We start from the raw sequence: 23,903 nt of genomic DNA, 5'->3' as shown, positions 1-23,903 counted from the left end.
ATATACACAAAAAAACTGAAAGGCAGGTGTTGCCACCCCCATTTTACAGATAAGAATTCTGGGGTACAGCTTGTTGAAGAAACTTAGCCAGGATCCCAAAAGTTAGTATCAGCAAACAAGATCTAACTTGTTGGTTTCAGAATCAATGATCTCAATGCCCCCACTTTCAGCAAGTTCAGTGTACCAGGAAGGAGACTGTCATACTCAGCAGGGAAGTGAAGCACATCGCTGTGCATGCACATCGGGCATGATGCAATGTCTGTGCGTGTTAAATTCCCCATCTTCCTCACTAGTCCAGTGAGAAGATGCATTTTTTTCTTTGCATAGAGAAAGAAAGTTAGGTATCACAGTCATGTGTGGAAATGGGAAATCTGAACTCTGCTCCATCAGCCACTGTAGTTAATAATGAGAAAGAATTTCAAAGAGACATGGGTTCATGGAGAAGTAAGTAGACATCGTGAATATAATGGAACATCATGAAAGTAACAGCAAGTGGATAAATGTTCCACAGACAACCTCAAGGAGTCCATCTTCCCATTCATCCAGTCAGCCATCCATCTATCCATCCTTCATACATCTGCAACCCATCCACACACCTATTCTCCATCCATCAATTAACATATTCTTCACCCTTCAAGCCATCCTCCATCCATCCATCCATCCATCCATCCATCCATCCATCCATCCATCCATCCAGGTATCACTCCTTTGTTCTACAAAAATTGAGGGAGTTCATAATTTTTCACAACCATTTGATCATCCCTCATTTTTCAGAGAAAAGAGATACAGCCTCTGCCTTCCAGAAGCTTCCAGTGAATGGTGACAAAGGTCTTAAATGAACTCCTCAAAATACATGTTGTGGAAGCTATCTAGCCAAGAAGGAGCTTCCCTCCATGTGTAGAGTTCAGGGAAGCATTCAGAAATAAAGGCTGCCGGGTAAAAGATTGGAGGTGGAGAAGGCATCCCAGACAGTGCTCTGATGTTAAGGAAGAGCTCAGAACTCTTAGGTGTATGCTCTGAAAGAAGAGTGAAAGATGCATCCCATGAGATACACCGGGGGGAACTGACCTGGGAGGAGGCCCACTGGCCATCCCAGGAGGACTGGAGCCTTTGGAGCATAGAAGTCAAACCAGTAATACATGAGCCAGACTGCAGCTGCTTGCCCGTGTGTGTGTGTGTGTGTGTGTGTGTGTGTGTGTGTGTGTGTGTGTGTGTGTGTGTGTGTGTGTGTTGCTTCCAAACCTTTCCCAACACATTGGAAGATATAACCACAGTTGGCCAATATGCCAAGTGAAACCGCACGGCAGCTGCACTCTTGAAATGGGGCAGGGGTTGTGCTGTTCCTGGGAGTCCTCAGGCCCTCCTCACTCCTCACACAGTCACACTCCAAGCCAACCTAGTGCTTTATAAAAGCTCAAGCATGGAGCTACTGACAGGAGCAGGGAGTCTGAAACAATTATTATTGTTGCCTTGGGGTGCTTCAGTTCATATGTTCTGAGTAGCTTGAGCTTGGAACTTACACTCTGAGAACCTGACCCAGACTTGGGTATGTTATTGGACACCCTAAATTTATGCTAGGTTAAGCTGCATCCACTGGATTAAAAGATGGTGGCCTCAAAAACTCCCTGTCAACCACAATAGCAAATTAATTTCCACTTAATCACCAGCACATTTGATTGTGTCACCCAATTCATTTTCCAAAGGAACTCTTTGGATATTTTCCAGTGCATTCACAACACACCAGACCTTCTGTGTGTCTGCAGAGAACACTGACCAAACACCAAAAACTGAGAAGTTGGTGTTACGTTAATAATTACTAGCAAATTAGACCTGATGGGTCTACTTCGAGCCTGTTTACCTGTCTAATAGCAATTTATATACATTGTGGTAACAGGCACTGATGAGGGCACTGTCCCTGTATTGTGTAATTCATGGGATGGCCACAAAAGCTTATGAGTACCACATGATTTTGTTTCTCACAGCTGAGCAAACTAATGCACAGAGAAGTTGGAACCATTGCCCCAAATCACACAGCCAAAAAGTAGCAGAGGCATATTCAGCTTCCTGTTTCTATTTGTCACACATGCCTTTCTGGGATAACCAGGAGCCCTTGTGCAACTTTCTCTGCCATAAAAATGGGGTCTGTGGTCTTTGTGGTCAGCTCTTGCAATGACTGAAGCAGAACTTTCCCAGCATGTTCATACCAGCTCATTTTCCCCCTAGTGTCTTATGCTATTGAGGATGCTGGATGCAAACCTAACACTAGAAACCAACTGGGGTTTTGAAGCTGGATGGATCACTGCAGTTTACACACAGCCGTAGCTGTTGGGCTGTGAGCTGTCTTTAGGAAGTGGCCCCCGAGAGCAATAGCCTTAAGGTTAGAAAGACAGTTTGAGTCAATGACTGAAGAACTTTAGTTTGACTGTATTTCTCATGTTCCTATTTACTGAGTGTTTCTCACAGTCACATCTGCATCCTTTGGCTCAGGCTGTTCTGGGACTTTCCACTCTGTTCTCCGTAGCCTCTTCCTTCATGCCTCTAAGCCTTCCCTGGACCCTGACCATGGACCAGAAAAATGGCTGCTTCTCTTGAACCATACTTGCTGCCTGTCCAGTGTCCTTTCTGCCCTCAGGGCATGAACAGCACAAGACCCATGTTCAGCATATGCCCCTCGAATGAGAGAAGCAAATCCAGAGACAGGTGACTTACCCAGGGCCGCAGAGCTGGTGGGCAGCAGAACACAGCCCTATAGGCTGGAGTAGGATATGAGCTCCCTATGGATAGGAAGCACTGTGCATCTGTTCACCACTGCATCCTTGCCTCTGGTACAGTGCCTGTTGCATGGTAGGAGGCTTAGGAAAGGATTGTTAAATGGATATGTGAATAGCAACATTGTTTATTGCTTCTTTTGTCCTTGCCTTCATAGAAGAACAAGGCAGGGTCACAGAAAATGATGGCTTTCTCTTGGCTGCATTTTATATGCACAATTGATAAGCTATTTGCCCACTGCTAAAAATACGTACCCCTGGCAACCGTTGGATGGATAGTGCTTAGCTCAAGATGTTTAATCAAACAGCGACAACCCAAGCAGAGCCACAATTAGCCTTTGACACCCCAGTGAACTCCAGATGAACAGCCCGGAAGCCTCTGACTTCCTGTTAGTCCCCTGGCACCCAGTGACCATCACCCTGGGTCTGCAGAACAGCAAAAGGATAAATGACCATCCTCTGCCCAAAGCAGACACCAGCTGGAGCAGATGGGCAGGGTAGGCAGAAAGTGAACACATGGGACGCGTGCCATGGAGACTAGCCAGTGGGGAACATCACTGGGTACCGGAAGAGACAATGGGGTCATCTCAGTCATGTGCAGTGGAGTTCATGAAAGTCATAGGATCTAGAAATCCCTTTATCTTCTCCTCCTCCTATTCCCAGGGGTCCCTACAGGCCATATGGCTCCTCTGAAAGGCATTCTTTACTTCCCTCAACTCTCTCATGCCATACACATGTTTGCTGATATATACTGCTAACCTAAAAGGGAAATAAAGACAAAGTGGACTAATTATACATAATGATCCATTCCCCCAAGTTAATTAAAAATCATATGAACAAGTAGGTGCATCAAATGGAATTTAGAGTCTCATAAATCATGTTTGAATTCAGGGATCAGCACACTCTTGTTGATTGACCTGTGAAAGTTACCTAATCCCACTGAGCCTCCATATTCCCATCTCTAAAACAGAGATAGTTATGATATCCATCTCATGTTATGAGGGCTAAATTCAATACATATTAAACCTTCAGCAGGTGAGATGCATGCAATAATCACTCAAGAAAGAGAGGGTTTCTGGGTGCTGGGATACACATGCTAGGCAAACTCTCTGTCCAGGGTTACATGTCCCACCCTTAGGAACCATTATTTTAAATGTATCAGCTTTGCCTAACTCTTCTTGTAGGATTCACGTTGGAGGATGAGAAATCTGTCTGATCTGTCTGGGGCATTAGATATGATCATATTCCTCTTCCAGACCTTGGCATTTTTCATCTATAAGTGAATGAAAACCTTACCCACTTCATTAGTATGGATAAGTGCTAGTTGTAAATGGTCTTCAACTCTCAATGATGTTACATTCTGATAGACCTGAGAGGTCTATAGTAAGTTGAAACCACGGGAACTTGGTAATGGGCTAATACATCCAATCTACAGAGAATTCTCTTATCAACATAGCACACCACAGACTCTTACTTGTCTGTGTTTCTTCACCACACCAGGCCTAACTGAGCTGTGGGTGTTGTCAGCACTCAGCATTTAAAGACAAGATTGTATTTCAAATCACTAGACCATAAAATTATCCAAATTCAGACCTTAAAGTATGGCTTCTGCTGAATGCATAATCATCTTTGCCCTTTCAAAAAGTTGAGAGACACTGAATGAAAACATACTGTGACAGAGACCCTTCATATTGGTGTTCCAATTTGAATATGCAACATCCCCCATCAGTTCATATTCTGAACACTTCTTTCCCAACCAATGACACTATTTGGGAAGGTTCTGGAAACTTCAGGAAGTGACCTCTAGTTACATGAAGGAGGTCATTTTAAGTGGCTTCTTCGGAGTACATTATCCCTGTCTGTTTCTTGTCTTGCTCTTTCCTGACCTGCCATGTTTACCAGGGTTCATGATGGACTGAACCCTTTGAAACCAAAAGCTAAAACAAGCATCCTTCCTTAACTTCTTTGGTATAGATGTTTGGTCACCATGATGAGAAAAACTAACTAATACAATAGGATATTATAATATTAGACAGTGTGTCATGTTACAGTCATTGTGTGTGAAGAAGTGAGTTCAGTGCCTTACACTCAGTAGCTGTTAGTTGCTCTGAGAGAATGGCAGGGATCTTCACATCTTCTGCCTCTTGGTCTCTTTGGCCCATGCTGTTCACTCTTTTTCCCCTTGGGCCAGTGAAACCCATACCCCCACTCCATCCCAGATGTGAGCTATGATACCATGTTGATGGTTGAACTTCCGTTACTAACCTGTTCTGTTTATGGAAATGGAAAGTGAGGACCTGAGAATGGACAGGCACCTGGGACCTACGTCAGAACCCAGCCTCACACAGAGGCACCTCCTGTAGCACTCCAGGAGTCTAAGAACACTTGTATTGACTGATCTTGACATTTGAGCTAGAGAGCTCTTGTCCAGAGCTAGCTAGCCATTTTGGTCTGCAATATAGACCGGAAGGCTCAAACTAAGATGGCCAATGCCTCATGGACTCTCCCATCATTGACTGTCTCTCCTTAGGAAACCTGGTCATGATAGTTATATGTGCAGAGCATGACTGATGACAGAATACTTCCTTGAGCCTGGAGCTAGCCAGGAGCTTTACATGTACAGATGGCTTTAATCTTCACAGCAGACCTTTGGTCCAGGAGCCATCCTTCCTCTCATTTGCTGATGTGGTATGTGAATCTTGTGTTTATATAGCTTGGCCAAGAGTGCCAGCTGGAAAAATGAAGGTTTGGAGCTCCATGAGATGGGCCCCACACCTGGCACCAGTACTGGTGAAGGGGTCAAGAACCTGATCCTAGATAGGCCATAGGTCCTAGGGGAGAACCCAATACAATCATTCTGCTAAATTGATATAGTGTTTAAATGTCGCCTATGTCATGTTGCTGTACCCATAGATCGGAGCATCTCTCAGCCCTCTTCAGAGAATCTTCCCTTTGCAGTAGACAGCAACTAACACAGAGACCCACAGTTGGTCTAATGCTCAGAGAATAAGAGATGGTGGCATGCTCAGCTCTAAATGATACATCACACACAGACACACACACTCACACACACACACACACACACACACACACACACACACACATACACACACACACATACACACACACACACACAAGGCTCAGGAATCTTGGCAGAAGAGGGGGCAGAGAGATATGTAAGAGTAAAATGTGGTTGATAACATCACGGAAACCGTTTCCTGAATACAATAAGGCAGGTGCACACAGGAACTCACAGAGACTGTGACAGCACACTTGAGACCCCAGCAAGCTCAAGCCAGATGAAATCCCAGCACAGAGATCCCACTAGTAGCCGAGGAGCTGTTGACATTTGAATGCTGCTGGGTGAGGGAAAGTCAGTTTTCTCTAGTAATATAACCCCTGGTAGCTTGATCGCATGCAAAGTCAGGCCCCACCCCCAAAACTAAATAGCACTAACCAGACTTGACAGTAGAAATTAAAAAGAAATCTCAATGTTGGATGGGAGGATAGAGTGAGTAGTTAAGGGAGAAGATGGGGGGGCAGAGATGAATATGTTTTAAATATATTATACTATAAATTCTCAAATAGTTGACACAAATGTTGACTTTTAATGACTGAAGATTTAGGAGACTAACCAGATACCCTCGAGTCCAAAACTCCATACATCTCCCGTTATAAGTGTCCTAGCCATTCTGATAACTCTCCCACTTGGTGATTACTGCACAGACACCTGCCTGCCCAGGACTGGCTCCTGTAAAGCCCTGGCCCATCTGTCTTTCTGACAGACTCCCAGAGATGAGAAGGCACAGCTGCATCCATCACTCTGTTCTGAACTTGACCCAGAATGGCTCCATCAAGTGCTTGCAAGAGGCTTCTTCATTTTGCCAGCTGCGCTGTCTTGGCCTGGTGGCATCTCCTCTCTGGATATCAGTTTTCCCCTTTGTTCACGGAGACCAGGGCCTGAATTCCACCGGCATTGTCATCTCCCTACACTTTCCCATGTGTCAAGTCTCTTCTCTAATAAGCTGAGTTTACTTTACAAGCAAACATCTACCACTGCTCTAAGTGGAAACATAATGTTCATATGATACCCCTAAACTATTGCATTTCATTGTGTGCTAGAATTTTTGCAAGCTCTTTATCATGAAGCTTTAATACATTTACAAACAATGTAAACTATGTTTATAACTTCCTAAGTAAGAACATTTCATCAATAAATTCCATAAAACCATCTTATCTATACGAAGCCATTAATACACAGTAAGTCCTCAATAGAAATTAGCACATGGGGAAATATAGTTTGGAATCTTTTGGGGTCTGTTGGCTGCCTTAAATGTGGCTTTATGATCAAAGTCTAAAGTTGCCATGGTTACCTAAGGAAGTTGCCCCTGGTCAAAAATTGCCCCTTCTCTTCTGCTGTCAAGAGAAGGCCAATTGATCGGCAGGACTGACTCCTGCCTGCAGCATGGACGCTGGCTCACTGCTCCACTGCCCTGAGTCAACCTCCCCTGGGACAGCAGCCTTCTCTGTTCTTGCTGCCTATTAATCCACAGAAGGAGACTTGCCAGTCTAGTCTACACAAGAAACCACTGCTTTGTGCATGGCTAGAGGCAAGCCAGAGAGGCTGCATTATAGATCCCACACTCAAGATCCACAGGTCAAATCCACAGCATTGGTCTCACCTTGGCAGACATCACCAATTCCTCCTTGTCCCACTGAGCTCAGCTGTAGTTGAGAGAATACTTGCAACATGGTGGCAAGGTAGCCACTACCAAAAGATTTCAGATGAAACTTCTTGTGTATAAAAATAGAAACAAAGGAAGTAGAAACACTGGTTTGGAAAATAATCCATTCAAGAGTTAAAATGTTACTAATATATAAGTGAATCATATCCACGAAGAAAATAATAGAAAAAACATAATAGAAGTAAATAAATAAGGAGCTACAAAAAATTGAAGAGCTGCCAAGATAACTATTTTTGCATTTTGTGGATAATTTCATACATACATATGTGTTTTGACCAAACCCATTGCCTGTTCTCTCCCATCCAGGTCCTCCCCTCTCTACCTAATCACTTTAGCCTCCCAACCTCATGTTTTCTCTCTTCTTTTTAAACTTAGAGTCCACTTAGTGCTGCCTGTACGTACATAGGTCAGGATGTTCTTTCAGGGGCTGCATCTCTGAGGAACACTTACTCTCCCTCCCCTAGCAGCATCAATTGCTAACAGCATCCTTCGCTATTGCTTCCCTCCAGGAACTAATTTTTTAAAGAAAAAAATGTTATATCAAAGGACACAATAGTCAAGTGAGTCGCTCCCCAATGATGGCTCTTAAGGGCTTAATTCTGAAGATAATGATCAATGTTCTCGACCAAGGACAGAAGCAAAAGAGGACAGAGGTTGCATAAGCTACAACTGGAGACTGAGATTAGAAGCAATGGGCCAGGGAAATCAGAATCTTCCCTAAGGAAGATTCCTAAGGAAGACTCTTAAGGAATGCTCTGATTGTTCCACCTTCCCTCCTTCCTTCCTTCCTTCCTTCCTCCCTTCCTTCCTTCCTTCATTCATTCATTCTTTCCTTCCTTCTTTCCTTCCTTGAGCATTTCAACTCTCTCCCACTTATCTCTGCATCTAAAACAGGTCTGGCCTCTTGTACATGCTCTGTGATTGTTAACTGATACCAATTTGCTGGGTTTTAATAGGCAACAATAGCTAGCTGTTTTAGTATTTACTCTGTGCCAGGAAATACATTAAATATTTTGCATGCATTATTTCATGCAACCTCACAACAACCTCACAGCTATGATACCCATTTCACAGTTGATACTAAATCTCCAGGGTTAGGACACTCGCTGAGCGTTATAGACACCTTTCTCTTGGGATTTAATTGTAGGCAGCCTCCTCCCCATTCCTCTAAGGAAAGGCTGTTAAATGCCTTGGTACTTTGGGTGAGGTTCTGCCTGCAAAGAGAGAACAAGGCCACTTGGCCCTTCAGAGTCTTTCTTGGAGAATGGAAAACCCCAAAGTTGTCCATCCCTTGGGGTGGCATTCCATTCCCAACTGTTACTTCACTGGTCCACAGTTAGCTTTATGTTCCTCATAACCAACAATAGGAAGAAAGCTCTGCTTCCCAGAGTTCTTGACTGGGGAAAGTGGAATCATGGGAAACAAAGATGGCCACTGGCAATGTTTGGAACTGGAGATATAGGATAAGGCAACTACTCTTGGGAGCTCCTCCCCTACTTCTCTTGTGAAGACCCCCATCAGAGTTCAGGGTATAATCCTGGAAACCTCCAAACATTTTCCATAGACACCAGAAACCAAGTCTTGCAAGTGTCTTACCTTTCCTTTTCCTCTCCAACCCCCACAAAACCCCCCAGAGAATATCAGTATCAGTGAGGAGGAGGAAGGTAGGACACCCATCACTCAATTCCATCTGCTCACCTCCCAACTCTAAGCAAGGTCATTGGCAGCTTTCTACCCAGGAGGCTGCATGGTTGCTCTTCCTAAAACCCCATCTTGGGAACCCTGAGGAGTAGGCAATCACACCACCAGAACAGCCCCAAATGCCAGAGGCCAACCTGGCATGGGAGCTGGCACTCCTCATGCAAGAGATAGGCAACTAGAGGTGTGTTCAAGTGACAACTGAAAGAGGCGAATGCTGCCTCTCTGGAAATTCACAAGGATATAATTTAGGATGCAGAGAAACAGGATTTGTGAAAGGTTAGGCCAGGAATTTAATTAGCCCAGAACAGCAATTCTCTCTATAAACTTTTTCTCTAAGTTTTGAGCACTACACGGATGGGACAACAGTGCCTCCAGTGCCCCTTCTCTTCACATAATCACTGAAGCTATCAAGAAGTTCTTCTCAGTATCTAACCTAGTCTTTTTATAGCTCCAGCTTGATCTCTTCTCCTTCCTACAAAGTCTCTTAGCTACCTGTAGGAGGGAGGTAAAGGGAGACGAGACAAGAGGTCAGACAAGAGGGAAGGAAGCATATTATTCTTTAAACCAACATCTCTATTTAGTGGGATTCACCTTGTATAAAAACACAAAATGCTTAAGGAAGCACCATGCCGAACTCCCCAAGCGATAATGGTAATAAAGAACGTCCAACAACAGAATGCTTCATAAGTCTGACAAACCTGGAGAAAAAGGAAACCTAGGATCTATCTCTATCTGAAAATGTTCAACTTAAGCAGTGGTGTTCCTGTATGATCCCACCTTGTAGCACTAATCATTATTACTAATTATGTTATTATCATAGGTGTAAACATCCTGGAGACACTAGCAAACACCTGCTCTGCTTATCTATTGCAACATTAAAAAATCTCCACAACATGAAAACTAAAAGCTAAGGTTTATGGTTACCTGTCCATGGTTCATGGGTGATGGAGCTTCACGTACCAGGTCTAGCTGCAGTCACCTGGGGTTCTAGACCTGAGCACCAAAGATGAAGACTCATCCCATTGGTGACCACTGATGTTAGGAACCCCCACACATGGCTTCTCCAAGTGACACAACGATCATAGAATAAAAACTGGGTTTTCCAGGAGTCATGGTCCCAAAACAAGGTTCAAAAAGTCCCCTATGACATAGCATTAACAGTCACACAAAGCCTTCCTGATACCATCTCAGGTCAATGTCACAGGAGGACCTCAAGGCAAGACATCTACATGGACATGGACACCAAGGGATTTGGTTGATTGGGGGCAATCAGGGAGACTAGCTACCACATTATTGGGATGGTTATTTAAATTCTTTTTCAATGTACGTGTCTGTGTTATGTGTGTGTGCCCTGTGTAGAAGTACACATGCCTAGGAATTCATGGCAATTAGAGAAGACAGCTGGCATCCTTCTGTATCTCTCTCTATGCTGTTCCCTACTGCCTTGGAGCTCACTTTTCTATAGCTAGCCTGTGTCCAGCAAGCCCCAGCAATCTTCCTGTCTCCACCACCACCCGTCATGCTGTAGCTAAAGACACACGTAGGCACAGCTGGCTTTTTACATGGGTGCTGGGAACCTGAGTTCAGGACTCCATGCTTGTGCAGCTAGTGTTCTTACCCACTGAGCCGTTTCCTCAGCCCTCCCGTCTGTCATGTATGGATTAAATATAACAACTTGGATGGAATAGTACCGTCTCCTGGCTCCCCACCTTTTAGCTGTGTGTCTTCAACAAGGGACTTCACCTCTCTGAGTCTCAAAGCTCTCAAATCATACTTCTGCCCTTACACGGTGGTTAAGATGAAAAGAGATGTTGTGAAATGCCCAGGACATAGTAAATGTCGAATGAGTAAGTGTTGGTTATTATTATACACTAGGATAATTAAGTCATTGAAAAATTAATTGTTAAAGATAAAAATTAGGGAAAAAAACAGCAGAACAGAAATTAACTCTGAACTCCAAGTGTTCCATCTCCCCAGCCAGCTGTCTTTTCCAAGGAACCTCCAGGGACATCATAGTCATCACAGACACCAAAAACATCTCTGAAAGACCTCGGACCTTTTTCCACAGCCAGTAGACCAATAGGTGGGATGACCTGATAGCAGGACTATACTCTTCTCCCTGCCACCCTCCCAGTCTTCTCAAGTCTGAGGACTGTAAGCTGTACATGTAGGAAATGAATCCTCCCAGGAATACCAGAGCTGCTTTGCAATCCCAAAGCATGGACTTTCTGTTCCCTGAGAGCCTGAGCCTGTCCAACTGCACCAGGACCGAATGGAGCCTAAGCCAGTTGGTTTTAGAGGAAAACTGTGAAATGCAATTTCAGGCAGTGGTGATCTGGGTTTCTCAGCTCATTTGCCCCTTGCAAAGGTGCACCAACTCTGTCAACACCGCTTTCCCTTTGTGGAAAAATGTCTGACAGTGGAAATGATGGATTTTTTTCATATGGAAGCTAAAGCAACATCGAGCCATAGAGTTGACGTCCCTACCTTCCCATCGCTTTTCTAGAAAATCAATACACAGGTCCCTCCAGTTCCCCCAAGCTCACCTCAAGGTCTCCAAAGTATCCCTGATATTAGCCTGGGATTGGGGTGATCTCTCTGCTCACACAAAAGAAATGAGAAACTCGGTGTCAAGGATTAGTTTCTCAAGAGAGGCAATTACTAGAAACTTCAGGAAATGTCAAGTATGAATACCTGGCAATTTTGTTGGCTTTGATGGCTTGCTTGACTTAAAGCATTCATTAGGTGGGGCTGGAATATTTTTTGCAGCATTTCAGTTTGGAGAATTTTTAGCACCCTGCTTCAAGCTGCGTTCAGCTGGGAAGGAAGAGACAGGGTCACAGACATTCTACAGGACATTTCCTGGGGAGATCCTGGAATTTACCCATCCCTGCCTCCTGATACTTGTGGAGGCCACAGGAATAGAGAAAATTTGGGCACTGTTCGATGAGTGAAGAAAGATTGTGAGAAATGATAAGACTTTTATAAATCTGAATGACTGACTGGAGACCCTTAGGGAACAAGTAGACGGCTCAGTGTGTAACAGCGTTTACTCTGCAAGCAGAAGGACCTGAGTTCATATCCCCAGCACACATATAAAAAGAAATGGCCAGACACAGCTGCAGTGCCCATAAGCGCGGCATCCTGGGGAAGAGACAGATGGATCTCAAGAGCTCTCTGTCCAGCCAGCCTAGCTGAAATGGAAAGCTTCTAGTTCAGTGAGAACCTTATCTCAAGGCAATAGGGAAGAGCATGACAGCGGAAGACACACGATGTCCTGCTCTGGCTCCTCCCATGGCTTACACGGGCTTGTACCCATACATTTACATGCATCTACCACATGAAGCAAACCACACACATGTGGGGAAAGGCAGGCAGGAAGGAAGGAGAGAGGAAGTGAGGAGTTTAATATGGGAAGTCACAAAGAGCTAGGATCTTTTCATGGTTTCTTCACTTGCTTGGTTTCTTTGGACAACTGATCCAAATGTCAGTTTCCTCATCTATAAAATGGCAGGCTAGTCTCATTATTTTGTCCTTTGAACACATCTGCTTCATTCCCAGCCTTTGCACATGCCATTCTTGCTGCCTAGGATCCTTGTTCCATCATGGAGGACTCTTTGTTCTCACCTTGACCAAGCTCAAATGTTACTTCTCATCCCTTGCCTTTATTCTGCATGGTATCCCCATCCAGGATTCTCTTGTGTGATGATTTGCTCATTTATTTATTTAGTCATCTTCTTACACTCTCTCAGCCCCATGACAGGAAGAAACTTGTCCATTTTGCTAATCCCCGTGTCTTCAGCACTTCGTGCCATACCTAGCTTTGAAGAAACTAATGAAGGAATGAATGAAAACAGCTCACAGTCACCAAGCCCTTATCATGGGCCAGGTACTGCTGCCTCTGTGAAAACTGTCTTGGTTGAGTATTCTTCCACCTGAGATAAACCTCATGAAGTGGATGTCTTGATTAGTCTCCTTTTATAAAGAAAACTAAAGCACAAAGTGATTGAATAAATTTGCCCCAAATCTATGAGCCAGTAATACTAGAGCAAGGATGGAGCCCCAGGGCAGTCCTGCTCCAGATCCCACAGGCTTGGCTATTGTGTGCCCTGTGTCATCGGGACCTACAGCCTGATTTCTAGGAAACTCTAATTGTATGATATTAAGTCAGGGCAAGTAAGGACCAAAGGGCAGCCCTTTGACCCAGGCACCCTTCCTAAACCTTTGCTTTCCACCGTGTGCCTACTCACCTGCTTCACTATGCCACTGTATGCGTTCTCATTTCTCTCATCAGTGCGTAGCCATTTGCAGGCTATTTACACACTCTGAGTGGAGACCCTGACATCTCCAATACCAATTTGTGCCCACCTTCAGCCCATGCATGGGTCATTGCCTGCAAATATAGATGCTAAACACTTGGTGAAAGGATTTCCAAATAAATAAAACATTTTGAAATGCTTTTCAAGAGAACACAACAAAGCTGTTTAATAAAAGAGAGCTATTAAGTGCAAAAAATGCTTACAGAGCAAGCACAAATCAATATAAGTGTTCTTTGCCTTAATAAACCCAGAGCTTCATGCATTCCCACCCCTGGGCCTTTGCACATGTTGTTTCCTTTATTGAAATGCCTTCTCCTCCCACATGTTTTCCCTGTTTGGCTGTTATTGGTTGTTTTTTACTCTTTGGCTCTTTTATTCTTAGCTCTTTGGGGGGGGGGGCACCACCCAGCTCCAAAATAAATCACACACACAGAGTCTTATTCTTTCTTATAAATGCCTGGCCTTAGCTTGGCTTATTTCTAGCCAGCTTTTCTTAACTTAAATTATCCCATCTACCTTCTGCCTCTGGGCTTTTATCTTTCTCCATTTCTGTATACCTTTCTTTACTTCTTTCTCTGTGGCTTGCTGTGTAGCTGGGTGACTGTCCCCTGATGTCCTCCCCCTTTTCTTGCTCCTTGATCTTTCCTCCCAGATTTCTCCTTCTATTTATTCTCTCTGCCTACCAGCCCCACATATCCTTTCTCCTGCCTCACTACTGGCCATTCATCTCTTTATTAGACCAATCAGGTGTTTTAGACAGGCCAAGTAACACAGTTAAACAAATGCAACATAAAAGAATGCAACACATCTTTGCATCATTGAGCAAATGTTCCACAGCATAAACAAATGTAGCATGTCTTAAAATAATATTCTACAACATTTAGCTCCTTATTTGTCCCTTGATCTCAGCTTGAACATCACCCCCTCAGAAACGTGTTTTCTGGTCTCTGCTCCCGGCCTACTCCTTCCTATCACACTTCCTATCATACATATTGATCAGAAAGCAACAGAATTTGTGCAGCTCTTTGGTGAATGTTTTTCTCTCCTTATAAATTCCAAGATAGATTAAAGCAAAATAGACAACATTTTTTTCATTTACCAGCTCTTCCCTATACACAACTCATGGGTTCTTAAAAACATACTGGGTGCATTAACTTTTGGGATATCAGGTCTATAAATACAAACCATTTTATTTTAAAGGTGGTATTTTCTGAGGTGGGGTCTTTACAGAGTACACACTCACAATTGTTCTTTATCAGGTACAACAAGGGGGTCCCCACCCCATTGGAATAAATATTATTAAATGATAATCTACAGCATGAACCTTGGTCCTGGGCTAGAAGCCTGGCTAAAAACCAGCACTCTGTTGTTTCTGAGTTCCTTGGAGAAGAGCAAAAATGACACAGACTTAAACGGAGTAATAGTCTGCCCTACCAGCTACTGAGAGGGCATGGAACAGCTGAGCTGGCATTTACACATTCAGCTGTTGGGAGTGTAAATTAGTAAAACCACTTTATAATTAGTTCTCGATTTCTAATACAGAAGATGCACACTGGAGGCTCGTGTGTTCCAACACTTGGTCCACAGCCAGTCTGCGGCATGGAAGGTTGGGAAATCTTTAGGACACAGAGCCTTGCTACAGGAAGTGAGTCCCTCGGGGCAGGCCTCAATGCTTGGCAGCCAGGCTTTCCATCAATCACTTCTCTGCTTCCTGACTATAGACACATGTGAGCTGCCGCCTCATGCTCTCACTGCTGTGCCTTAAACTGTGAGCTAAAATAAACCACTCCTCGGTTAAGTGGCTTCTTGCTGGGTGTCTGATCACTGCAAGCAGAAGAATAACCACAACTACACATTCTAAAACATAAACACACTTCTGTGTGCGCTACCCAGAAAACTCTCATATGGACATGCTTCTCAGTGAGAGTCATACTGAGACATGAACTAGCACACTCATAATGGAAAAATCCTGGAATAAATTAAAAAATGCCTTGGGGGTTGAAATACAAAACTATATGTAATATGTACATAAATTATATGTCTTAGTGAGGGTTTCTATTGCTGTGAAGAGACACCATGACAGGGTGGCGTGCTGGCTGCATCTTGATCAGAAGGCAACAGAAAGTGGACTGGGGGCACACTTCCTGTTCTATTTTTGAAAAACTCTTAAGAAGCTTGAGCAAAAGAGACCTCAAAGCCCTCTCCCACAGTGACACACTTCCCCCAACAAGGCCACACCCACTCTAACAAAGCCACACCTCCTAATAGTGCCACTCCCTTTAGGGGCCATTTTCTTTCAAACCACCATATTGTACTAAGTTGTTACAACGCTATGTAGTTGCTCACATGAATAAATTAGAAGTCAGGGTATTGCCATAGCTAGGTCTCAAAAACGTACTGCTGAACACCAAGAAGAGAGAATGGGATGGACTAGGATAATGACAGTATGGAAGAGAAACAGCAGGCAAACATCACCCTGAGCACAGACTCTGGTTCCCCTAGAGAGAAGGGAGGGAAAACAATGACATTGGCGCTCTCTCAAGACAGGCTTCACCCCTACCCACAGTGTCATTCCTCTCTTACAGAGGAAAGAACCAAAGAAGAACATGTTCAAAGTCCTTCAGTTTTAGGACAAGTGCACCAGGCTCTGGGTGTGCGCTCCTTGTAAGAGGGTTCTATATGTGAACTACATCATGCTTTGCCTTGTGTTTGGGTTCAGGGTCTTGCTGTGCAGTCCTGGCTGGACCTCAGTTCTCTTGCTTTAGCCTCTCACATGCTAGGGTTATAGGCATACACCACCATGTCAGTCTCAGGTAATGTTTTAAATGGCTACTGAGAAGTAAGTGGGGTGAAGAAAGGGAGCACGTAGAGGAGGGAGAGGAAGGGGGGATAGGAAGGAAGGGAGGAGGAGCGGGAAGAGAGGGAGAGAGATCAGACTCTGGCTCTGTTCCTGGACCTCAGACAAAGGACATAAGCTCTCTGAGACCCTCATTTGCAGAGCAGGATTGACAGTGTCCAAAGTGGATTGTAAGAATAAATGAGAATCCGTTTTATCTAAATAACTTTCAGATATCATCCACTGGGTTATTGCTTTTGAATTATTCCCTAATGCCTTTCTAAATGCATCAGGGAGATTCACGTTTATAAAGCTGATCAGTGTGTGTGTGTGTGTGTGTGTGTGTGTGTGTGTGTGTGTGTGTGTGTGTGTTTTAAATACTCATCTATCCCTGGGAACAAGAATATTTTGCTATTACTTGTACAAAAAACACATACATGTGTGATAAATGAGTGTATATAGATATCAATTATTTATTGGCTATGATTATCCTGAGGGAAAAGAAATGGGATGATTAGAGAACAGAAATAGAAGAGAAATTTCTGTTTCTTTTGGGATTGTTTTTAAGTATGCACAATGTATGCTGAACGCTTGCTCCAAAAACCAATGCAATTCATTTTAAAATTAATGTGCAGGTCTCTTAAATGCACTTCAAAGTGGTCCTAGAATATAAGTTCCATAGAGGTTCTTAAGAAGTCATGCTGCTGAAGATGTAGCAAAGTGGCAGGGCATTTGTAAACATGTAAAAACCCTGAGTTCTGTACCCAACACCACAAGGAAGGTGTGCAGTTTAAGTACCTTAGAGGCCAAGGCCTCCTAGCCCCGTTGCATCACTCACTTGTCTTGCTGCTGTGACAAATTGCAACTGAAGAAAGGAAGAGTTTGTTTTTGGTTCACACTTTCAGGGTACAACCTGTCATGGACGGACAGTCATGGCATTGGGAGCAAGAGGTGGCTGGTTGCATCACGTCCAACTGTTGGAAAACAGAGAGAGATAAATGCCTATGGTTAGCTGGCTTTATCCTTTGTATTTGGTCCAGGACTCCAATCCAAGGACAATGCCACCCCCTTTTAGGGTGGGCCTTCCCATCTCAATTAACCCAATCAAGAGCTTCTTCACAAACATGCCTGGAGGCTCATCTTCTGGACGATTCTAGATGCTGCCAAGTCGGTGATCAGCATTAACCACCACACCCATATTTCCGAACAGTCAGTCAGACAGACTAATTTAGAATGGAGGATTTGGTCCAGGGATACAACACTGAGTCTCCTGAGCACTCAGGGATCCAGTTTCACATCTGTAGTTGGATAATGTTAGCATCATTTCTCAGTTACATGAGGCACAAATAAACTATAACATGAGTATATATTCACATTGTATCAAGCTGTTCGTTTGAGGTGTGATTTGTGGTGCCGAGTGTCCCACAGAAATACTCATTTGATCCTTTGACACGTGTTAGAGCCCCCTGGAAAGCTCAAGCCCGGGGCCCCACCAGTAGCCAACAGTGATCTTTGCCTTGGGAATAACCTTGGTTATCTTATCTCCACAGCGAATATCCTGACAGTCATCATCCTCTCTCAACTAGTAGCCAGGAGGCAGAAGTCTTCCTACAACTATCTCCTGGCACTTGCTGCTGCTGACATCTTGGTCCTCTTTTTCATCGTTTTTGTGGATTTCCTACTAGAAGATTTTATTTTGAGCGTGCAGATACCTCCAATCCCTGACAAGATTATAGAAGTGCTGGAGTTCTCCTCCATCCACACCTCCATTTGGATCACGGTCCCCTTAACTGTTGACAGGTATATCGCTGTCTGTCACCCACTCAAATATCACACAGTTTCCTACCCAGCCAGGACCAGAAAAGTCATTGTCAGTGTTTACATCACCTGCTTCCTGACCAGCATCCCCTACTACTGGTGGCCTAACATCTGGACTGAAGACTACATCAGCACCTCCATGCATCATGTCCTTGTCTGGATCCACTGCTTCACCGTGTATCTGGTGCCCTGCTCCATCTTCTTCATCTTGAACTCAATCATTGTCTACAAGCTCAGGAGGAAGAGCAATTTCCGCCTCCGTGGCTATTCCACAGGGAAGACCACTGCCATCTTGTTCACCATCACCTCCATCTTTGCCACCCTCTGGGCCCCCCGCATCATCATGATTCTCTACCACCTCTATGGATCACCCATCCAGAACCCTTGGCTGGTCCACATCATGCTGGATGTCGCCAACATGCTGGCCCTTCTGAACACAGCCATCAACTTCTTCCTCTACTGCTTTATCAGCAAGAGGTTCCGTACCATGGCAGCTGCTACACTCAAGGCCTTGTTCAAGTGCCAGAAGCAGCCTGTACAGTTCTACACCAACCATAACTTTTCCATAACAAGTAGTCCCTGGATCTCACCAGCAAACTCACACTGCATCAAGATGCTGGTGTACCAGTACGACAAACATGGAAAGCCTATAAAAGTATCCCCGTGACCCCGTAGGGCTGGCACTTGTGCCTCTGTGTAATCTGTTTCCAGATGAGAGGGTGTCCCATGCTCTGGTTGAACAGCTCTCCTTAAGAGTGCTAACCTGATTTCCTCTCTCCACAGACTGAGCAGCTCTCAGACTGGCAGATGAGAAGAAAGGGAAGAGAAGAAAGGAAAGAATGATTCTTGTTTTTCTTTGTGCACTTGTTTTCACAAAAATCATCCTGGCAGCCACAGTTCCTGCTGGCTTAAAGATGTCATTGGCAGTTATAAACGCCACCATACTGTGACCAGTAAAGACCACAGTAGAGAAGTAGTTAGTGCTGGTACCATCTACAGCCACTAGGAACCAACCACTAGAATGTGTGGTCCACCAAGTCACCATAGTGTGTAGCTGAGCCACACTCTTCTTCCAATGAGTGGAGGTCATCCATCATTTCCCTGTACCATTTCCAGCAGCTAACAGGGCTGACTGATTTGGGAATTTTTTTTCCCAAGATACCCTTTGTCCTTGAAAGAGCTGTGGTTTCCAGGTGGTCCTAGCAATTCTGGCTGCAGAATGACAGCATGAGGAAAGGGAAGTGTCAAATACCATGCAAACTGTTGCTGAAATATCAATGGGGAGATTCCCAACAAACATGACCATGTCCTTAGACCTGGGGTCTAAGGTGCAGTTTTCTATTTGCCATAATGTACAGATTTGATGTCTCCTCCAAAACAAAGACCCTACCTGGTGTGTAGGGGAAAGGAGGAATTCTTGAGCCCAGAAAAACAAAAAATCAAGCCCACTCTTGCCACTGTTTCAGTTCATCCCTCTGTGAGCTGTATCCGTTCCTTGCATTCAAAATCCCTTCCTGCTGTGGCACTGCATACTCTTCCCAGAAACGCCTTCTGTGTCAAGTTGTGAGCCCTGCATCCTTGCTTGCTCAAGCCCTCGTCAAATGCTTTCCATGAAGTGACCTCTTAACCGGAGATAACTGCAGCTCTTCTGGTGAGAAGGGATGCCCAGCTCCCACCACAGCCCAGCTGGCATGGCCATATAAGACTCTAAAAACAGTCATAACTGTCATGGAGGGGTAGTTGTGTCAACCACTGGTCTGTCCCTTGATCTAAGTGGCTCAGTCAGGTGGTGCCTGACTTTATCAGTAAAGCTCTTTAACTCACATGCTTCAGAGGTGACAAAACTTATTCATTATTCTTCCCTTGCATGGTCAAGGTAAGAACAAATCTAAGATGCAGTGATTAGAGGCTTCTCTGAGAATTACCACATGTATGTGTAGACATAGAATACACACATGTAGACATGACTATATTAAACTGGGCCTGTGGTGTGCTTTAAAGAGGATATACACGCTAGAGTCCCTATTATTTTGCATTTTTATTTGTGCTCCTCTTCCACATTCCCAGTATTTGAACCCATTCCTGGTTTGGAAGAAACCTTCCAAAATGATTTTTAAAATTGCATGATATTTTTGGTGAGCAAACTAAACGTAGTCACCTGGAACACTTGGTTCCATAGACTTGATTTTTATTGCATTTCCTCCCTAAATTGGAAGGCATGTCTCTGTTGTCTTAGGAGGTTCTGTAGCAAAGGAATGGGATGGAAAGGCCCCTGGGATAACACAAGTGCTAAACCTCCATCAAGGCCCTTCAAGACTAACCCAGTGCAGTTTGGGGTTGTTTTGTTCCTAATGGTGTCCGTTCTTATCCCTTTTAAATGACTTATGGGTGAGTCTCACCAGACCCAATGGTTAGATTCTAAAGTCAGTGAAAAGAGAATGACCTTACAGGCCTGTGGTTCCTGTGCATAGTTCCTCAGGAAAGAGGACCTTTGGATACCCAAGAAGTTACATTTTTCTCCAGTGTTGGGACAGGCTGCAGATACTTTGGCTGAAGATAATAGAGTCAGCTGATGTCTAGGGAATGTATTGTATTATTGTCATGTGTCTGAGAACGTCAGGACCCGGATGGAGCAAGCCACTACCACTGAACAGTTTGCAGAAGTTATTCATGTGAGGGATGAGCAGAATCCCAGCTTCTATCTCACTTGCTTTCCAGAGCAGATGCTCAATGAGTGAAATGTGAGCAAAATTCCCCACATCTCTTGAATTGTATTTCTTTCTTCTCCCCCCCAAGCATGTACAAGTGAATGTATGTTCATTAGCTGTGTGTATGACACAATTCCACTGCATCCCCTATAAGTAAACGTTGACCAAAGGCTACCTATGCTGAATAGATATTATATATGTGTGTTTATTTATTTTTTAAAATGCATATCTCTGAAAATGTTAGTTTGAGCTAGCTATACATAAGCGATTCAAAGTGCAATATCTATGAAGGTTAAGCAATTCCTTTTTGAGGATGTACACACAATGGAGAGTAAGACTTTGACTCTCAATGCTGTCTGCTCTATGTTTTTAATCTCTAAAACAATTAATTATTTAAAAGCTGGGTGTACCCTGGGAATGATTTCCCCAGACACTCATTTATTACTTTTCTTAACAGTAGAGGTTCTACAAGCATCCTCTGTTTTCTGACTACATTTCCTATTTCTCTAAGTAACCCTTTAAGCTAGTCCATGAAAGCACTCCAGAGAGTTGTTACATATTCTCTCTAAAGTGCACATGGATACCCTTTGGATTAGGCTGACATAAACAAATATAAATATATATAATCAGCCTAACTCAGAAGGTATATACATACATATATCACCTGAAGTTTATTTAAGATTACAGAAGGAATATTCACTTATTGTTGATAATAATAACAATGGATGATGATCAAGTTTTTTTAACTTTAAAAATTGTAAGCCTTTTCATTCAGGCCGGGTTTGGAAATGAAGCCTTGACTACTGAAGCCTGTCACATAAACAGCTGCTGCTAAGGGCAAACACCTTAGCCTGGGTTTTTGTGGTGCTTCTTTCAAAGACTGTTCATTATCACCTCCATTGCTGTATGATTTGTGTCCTTGGACATGGTGACAATGTCATACATGTACATGCCAAGTCTTTTTCTTAGCGACTGGAAGCCTGGGGAAATAAATGAGGGGTACAGCAGACAAACTATAAAAGATAAGCCATGTGAAGGCATGAACATCCATGTTCCAAACACCTTGCCACAGAAAAGGGTTATGTTGCACAGCTGCTGCCTACTTGTCTGACTTGGGGAGCCCTTTGAAAGTGCATTCAGGACTCGACTCACTACTGACCACTACTGCTTGAAAATGCAACAAGAGGCCACCACCGAAAAATAGGAAATGCTCATATTTTCTTAACTAGATAAAATATTGTGTCTGGACTAGTTTGTATTCTAATAAATTCTAATATGGTGCGCACTTGGTGTTTGCTATTTGCATACATGGTCACTCAACTGCAGAACGCTGGTTTTTATTCACATTATTTTTAATTGATAAATCATAATTGTATACATTTATGGGGTGCAATGTGATGTTTTGATATATGTATTAAATGTGCAATGATTAAATCAAGCAAAGTAATATGTTGCCTCACTTATATATTTGTGTTGACACATTAGAAACTTACTTTTGTGTCCATTTTGAAGTTTACAATGTATTATTTTGATTAGAGAACTTCTTCTGTGGAACATTCCTTTGTCTAATAGAATCTTTGTACCCTTTGACCAACAACTCCCCATTCCTTTGCTCCCATTTTCCCAACCTTCTGGTAACCATTCCATTCTCTGTTTTTATGGGCTCAATGGTTTTTTTGTTTGTTTTTGCATGTTTGGGGTTTTGTTGTTGTTATTTCTACACAAAATTGATATCATATGATGTTTGTCTGTTTGGAGCTGAGTTATTTCATTTAGTATAATGTTGTCCAAATACCAAAATACTGGTGAATGTTTTTAAATATTTTTAAATTAACATTTTACTTATATGTTGTGTTAAATGTTAGCATAATAATAGAATCCTAGGCTGGAAAGACAAAAACAAACAGACAAACAAGAAACACTAGAGTCCCACCTGTTTCTTTGTTGGTCATATGGATTTCAAAAGGTTAGACCACAAAGTTCTGCTTCCTGGAATTCTACATCACTCATTACTTGATATACATCTGGATTCTCTTGTGATTGCACCCTCTGTAGTTGTTGAGGCAACAAAGACTGTAATTATAAATAGAATTAGCACATGGCAAAATGCTCAGACTTCCATGTCAGGCAATTGTGGATTCATGTCCCAGCTGTGCGATGGACCAGATATATGCCCTTCAGCAGGTCCTTCAAGACTATAACCTGAAGGATTGTCCTTAGCTGGAACATGCTACAAATTGTAATATTTTCCATTTGTCTGCAAGGCATTTAGATGTTCTCATGGTGAGACATCTACAATTTGGAGTGGAGCACTGTGGGTGGGCTATGGAACACACCCTGGGCAGTGTTCTTAATCTCTCTGAGTCTTGGTTTCTTCTTCACAATGGGAGCTGATCACCTTTCCAGTAAGTACCTTAGTCAGTGCTTATCAGTATCAGAATTTTTACAGCTTCCCTTGAACAACACTTTACAGGTAAGGTTGCTAAACCCAAAGAAGTGAAAGGACACATTCAGAATGAAGCCCAGGTCACTCAGTATGTTACCCTTTCCACTGTATCTCACTGGACCATCTGAGTCATCCTCCAAAAGGTCACATTATTTTCATGCCCCTTTTTTTTAGAGTTGGGAATATCACCTAGTTCTGCAGCTCTTCAAGTGCAGGTCACCCAAGCAAGAGATATATTATAACTATATCATAATTAAAATACACAGCTTGACATTTCTCTCTAAGGTGGAACTCTTCCTTAAATCGATTGTATCAGCTCTCAAACTCTCTATGCATTTTCCCACACAAACCACCATCAGTTCTGACAGCCACCCACAAACTATTGTCACAATCCATCTTTGCATCAACTTAGAGACTGAAAGTGACGTATAAGCTGAGGAGAGGTACAGAACAGCATAAAAATTGTCGAAAGGGTCACAGGATCTCTTAGCCATGCCGCAGTATCCTCATAAATTTTTCTCACCAGCTCAGAAAGGCAGGATAAAAGAGAGCCGATGGAGGC

At 43.4% G+C, this 23,903-nt stretch overlaps 1 protein-coding gene across 1 annotated transcript in view; it reads left to right on the top strand.

Annotated features, from left to right (window-relative positions):
• Nucleotides 1–22,335, top strand: part of Gpr139 (G protein-coupled receptor 139) — a 44,886-nt gene extending 22,551 nt beyond the window's left edge. Inside the window, exon 2 of the mRNA XM_006985697.4 lies at nucleotides 17,920–22,335. Coding sequence (XP_006985759.1) covers nucleotides 17,920–18,854 — 935 coding nt within the window. The 3' untranslated portion in view covers nucleotides 18,855–22,335. The remainder of the gene's footprint in view (nucleotides 1–17,919) is intronic.
• Nucleotides 22,336–23,903: the final 1,568 nt, after the last annotated feature.

This window comes from Peromyscus maniculatus, chromosome 1, assembly GCF_049852395.1.
Source record: "Peromyscus maniculatus bairdii isolate BWxNUB_F1_BW_parent chromosome 1, HU_Pman_BW_mat_3.1, whole genome shotgun sequence".
In the NCBI taxonomy this organism is placed as follows: Eukaryota; Metazoa; Chordata; class Mammalia; order Rodentia; family Cricetidae; genus Peromyscus; species Peromyscus maniculatus.
Note: the sequence above shows the minus strand (reverse complement) of the source record. Positions and strands in the feature narration are given on the sequence as shown.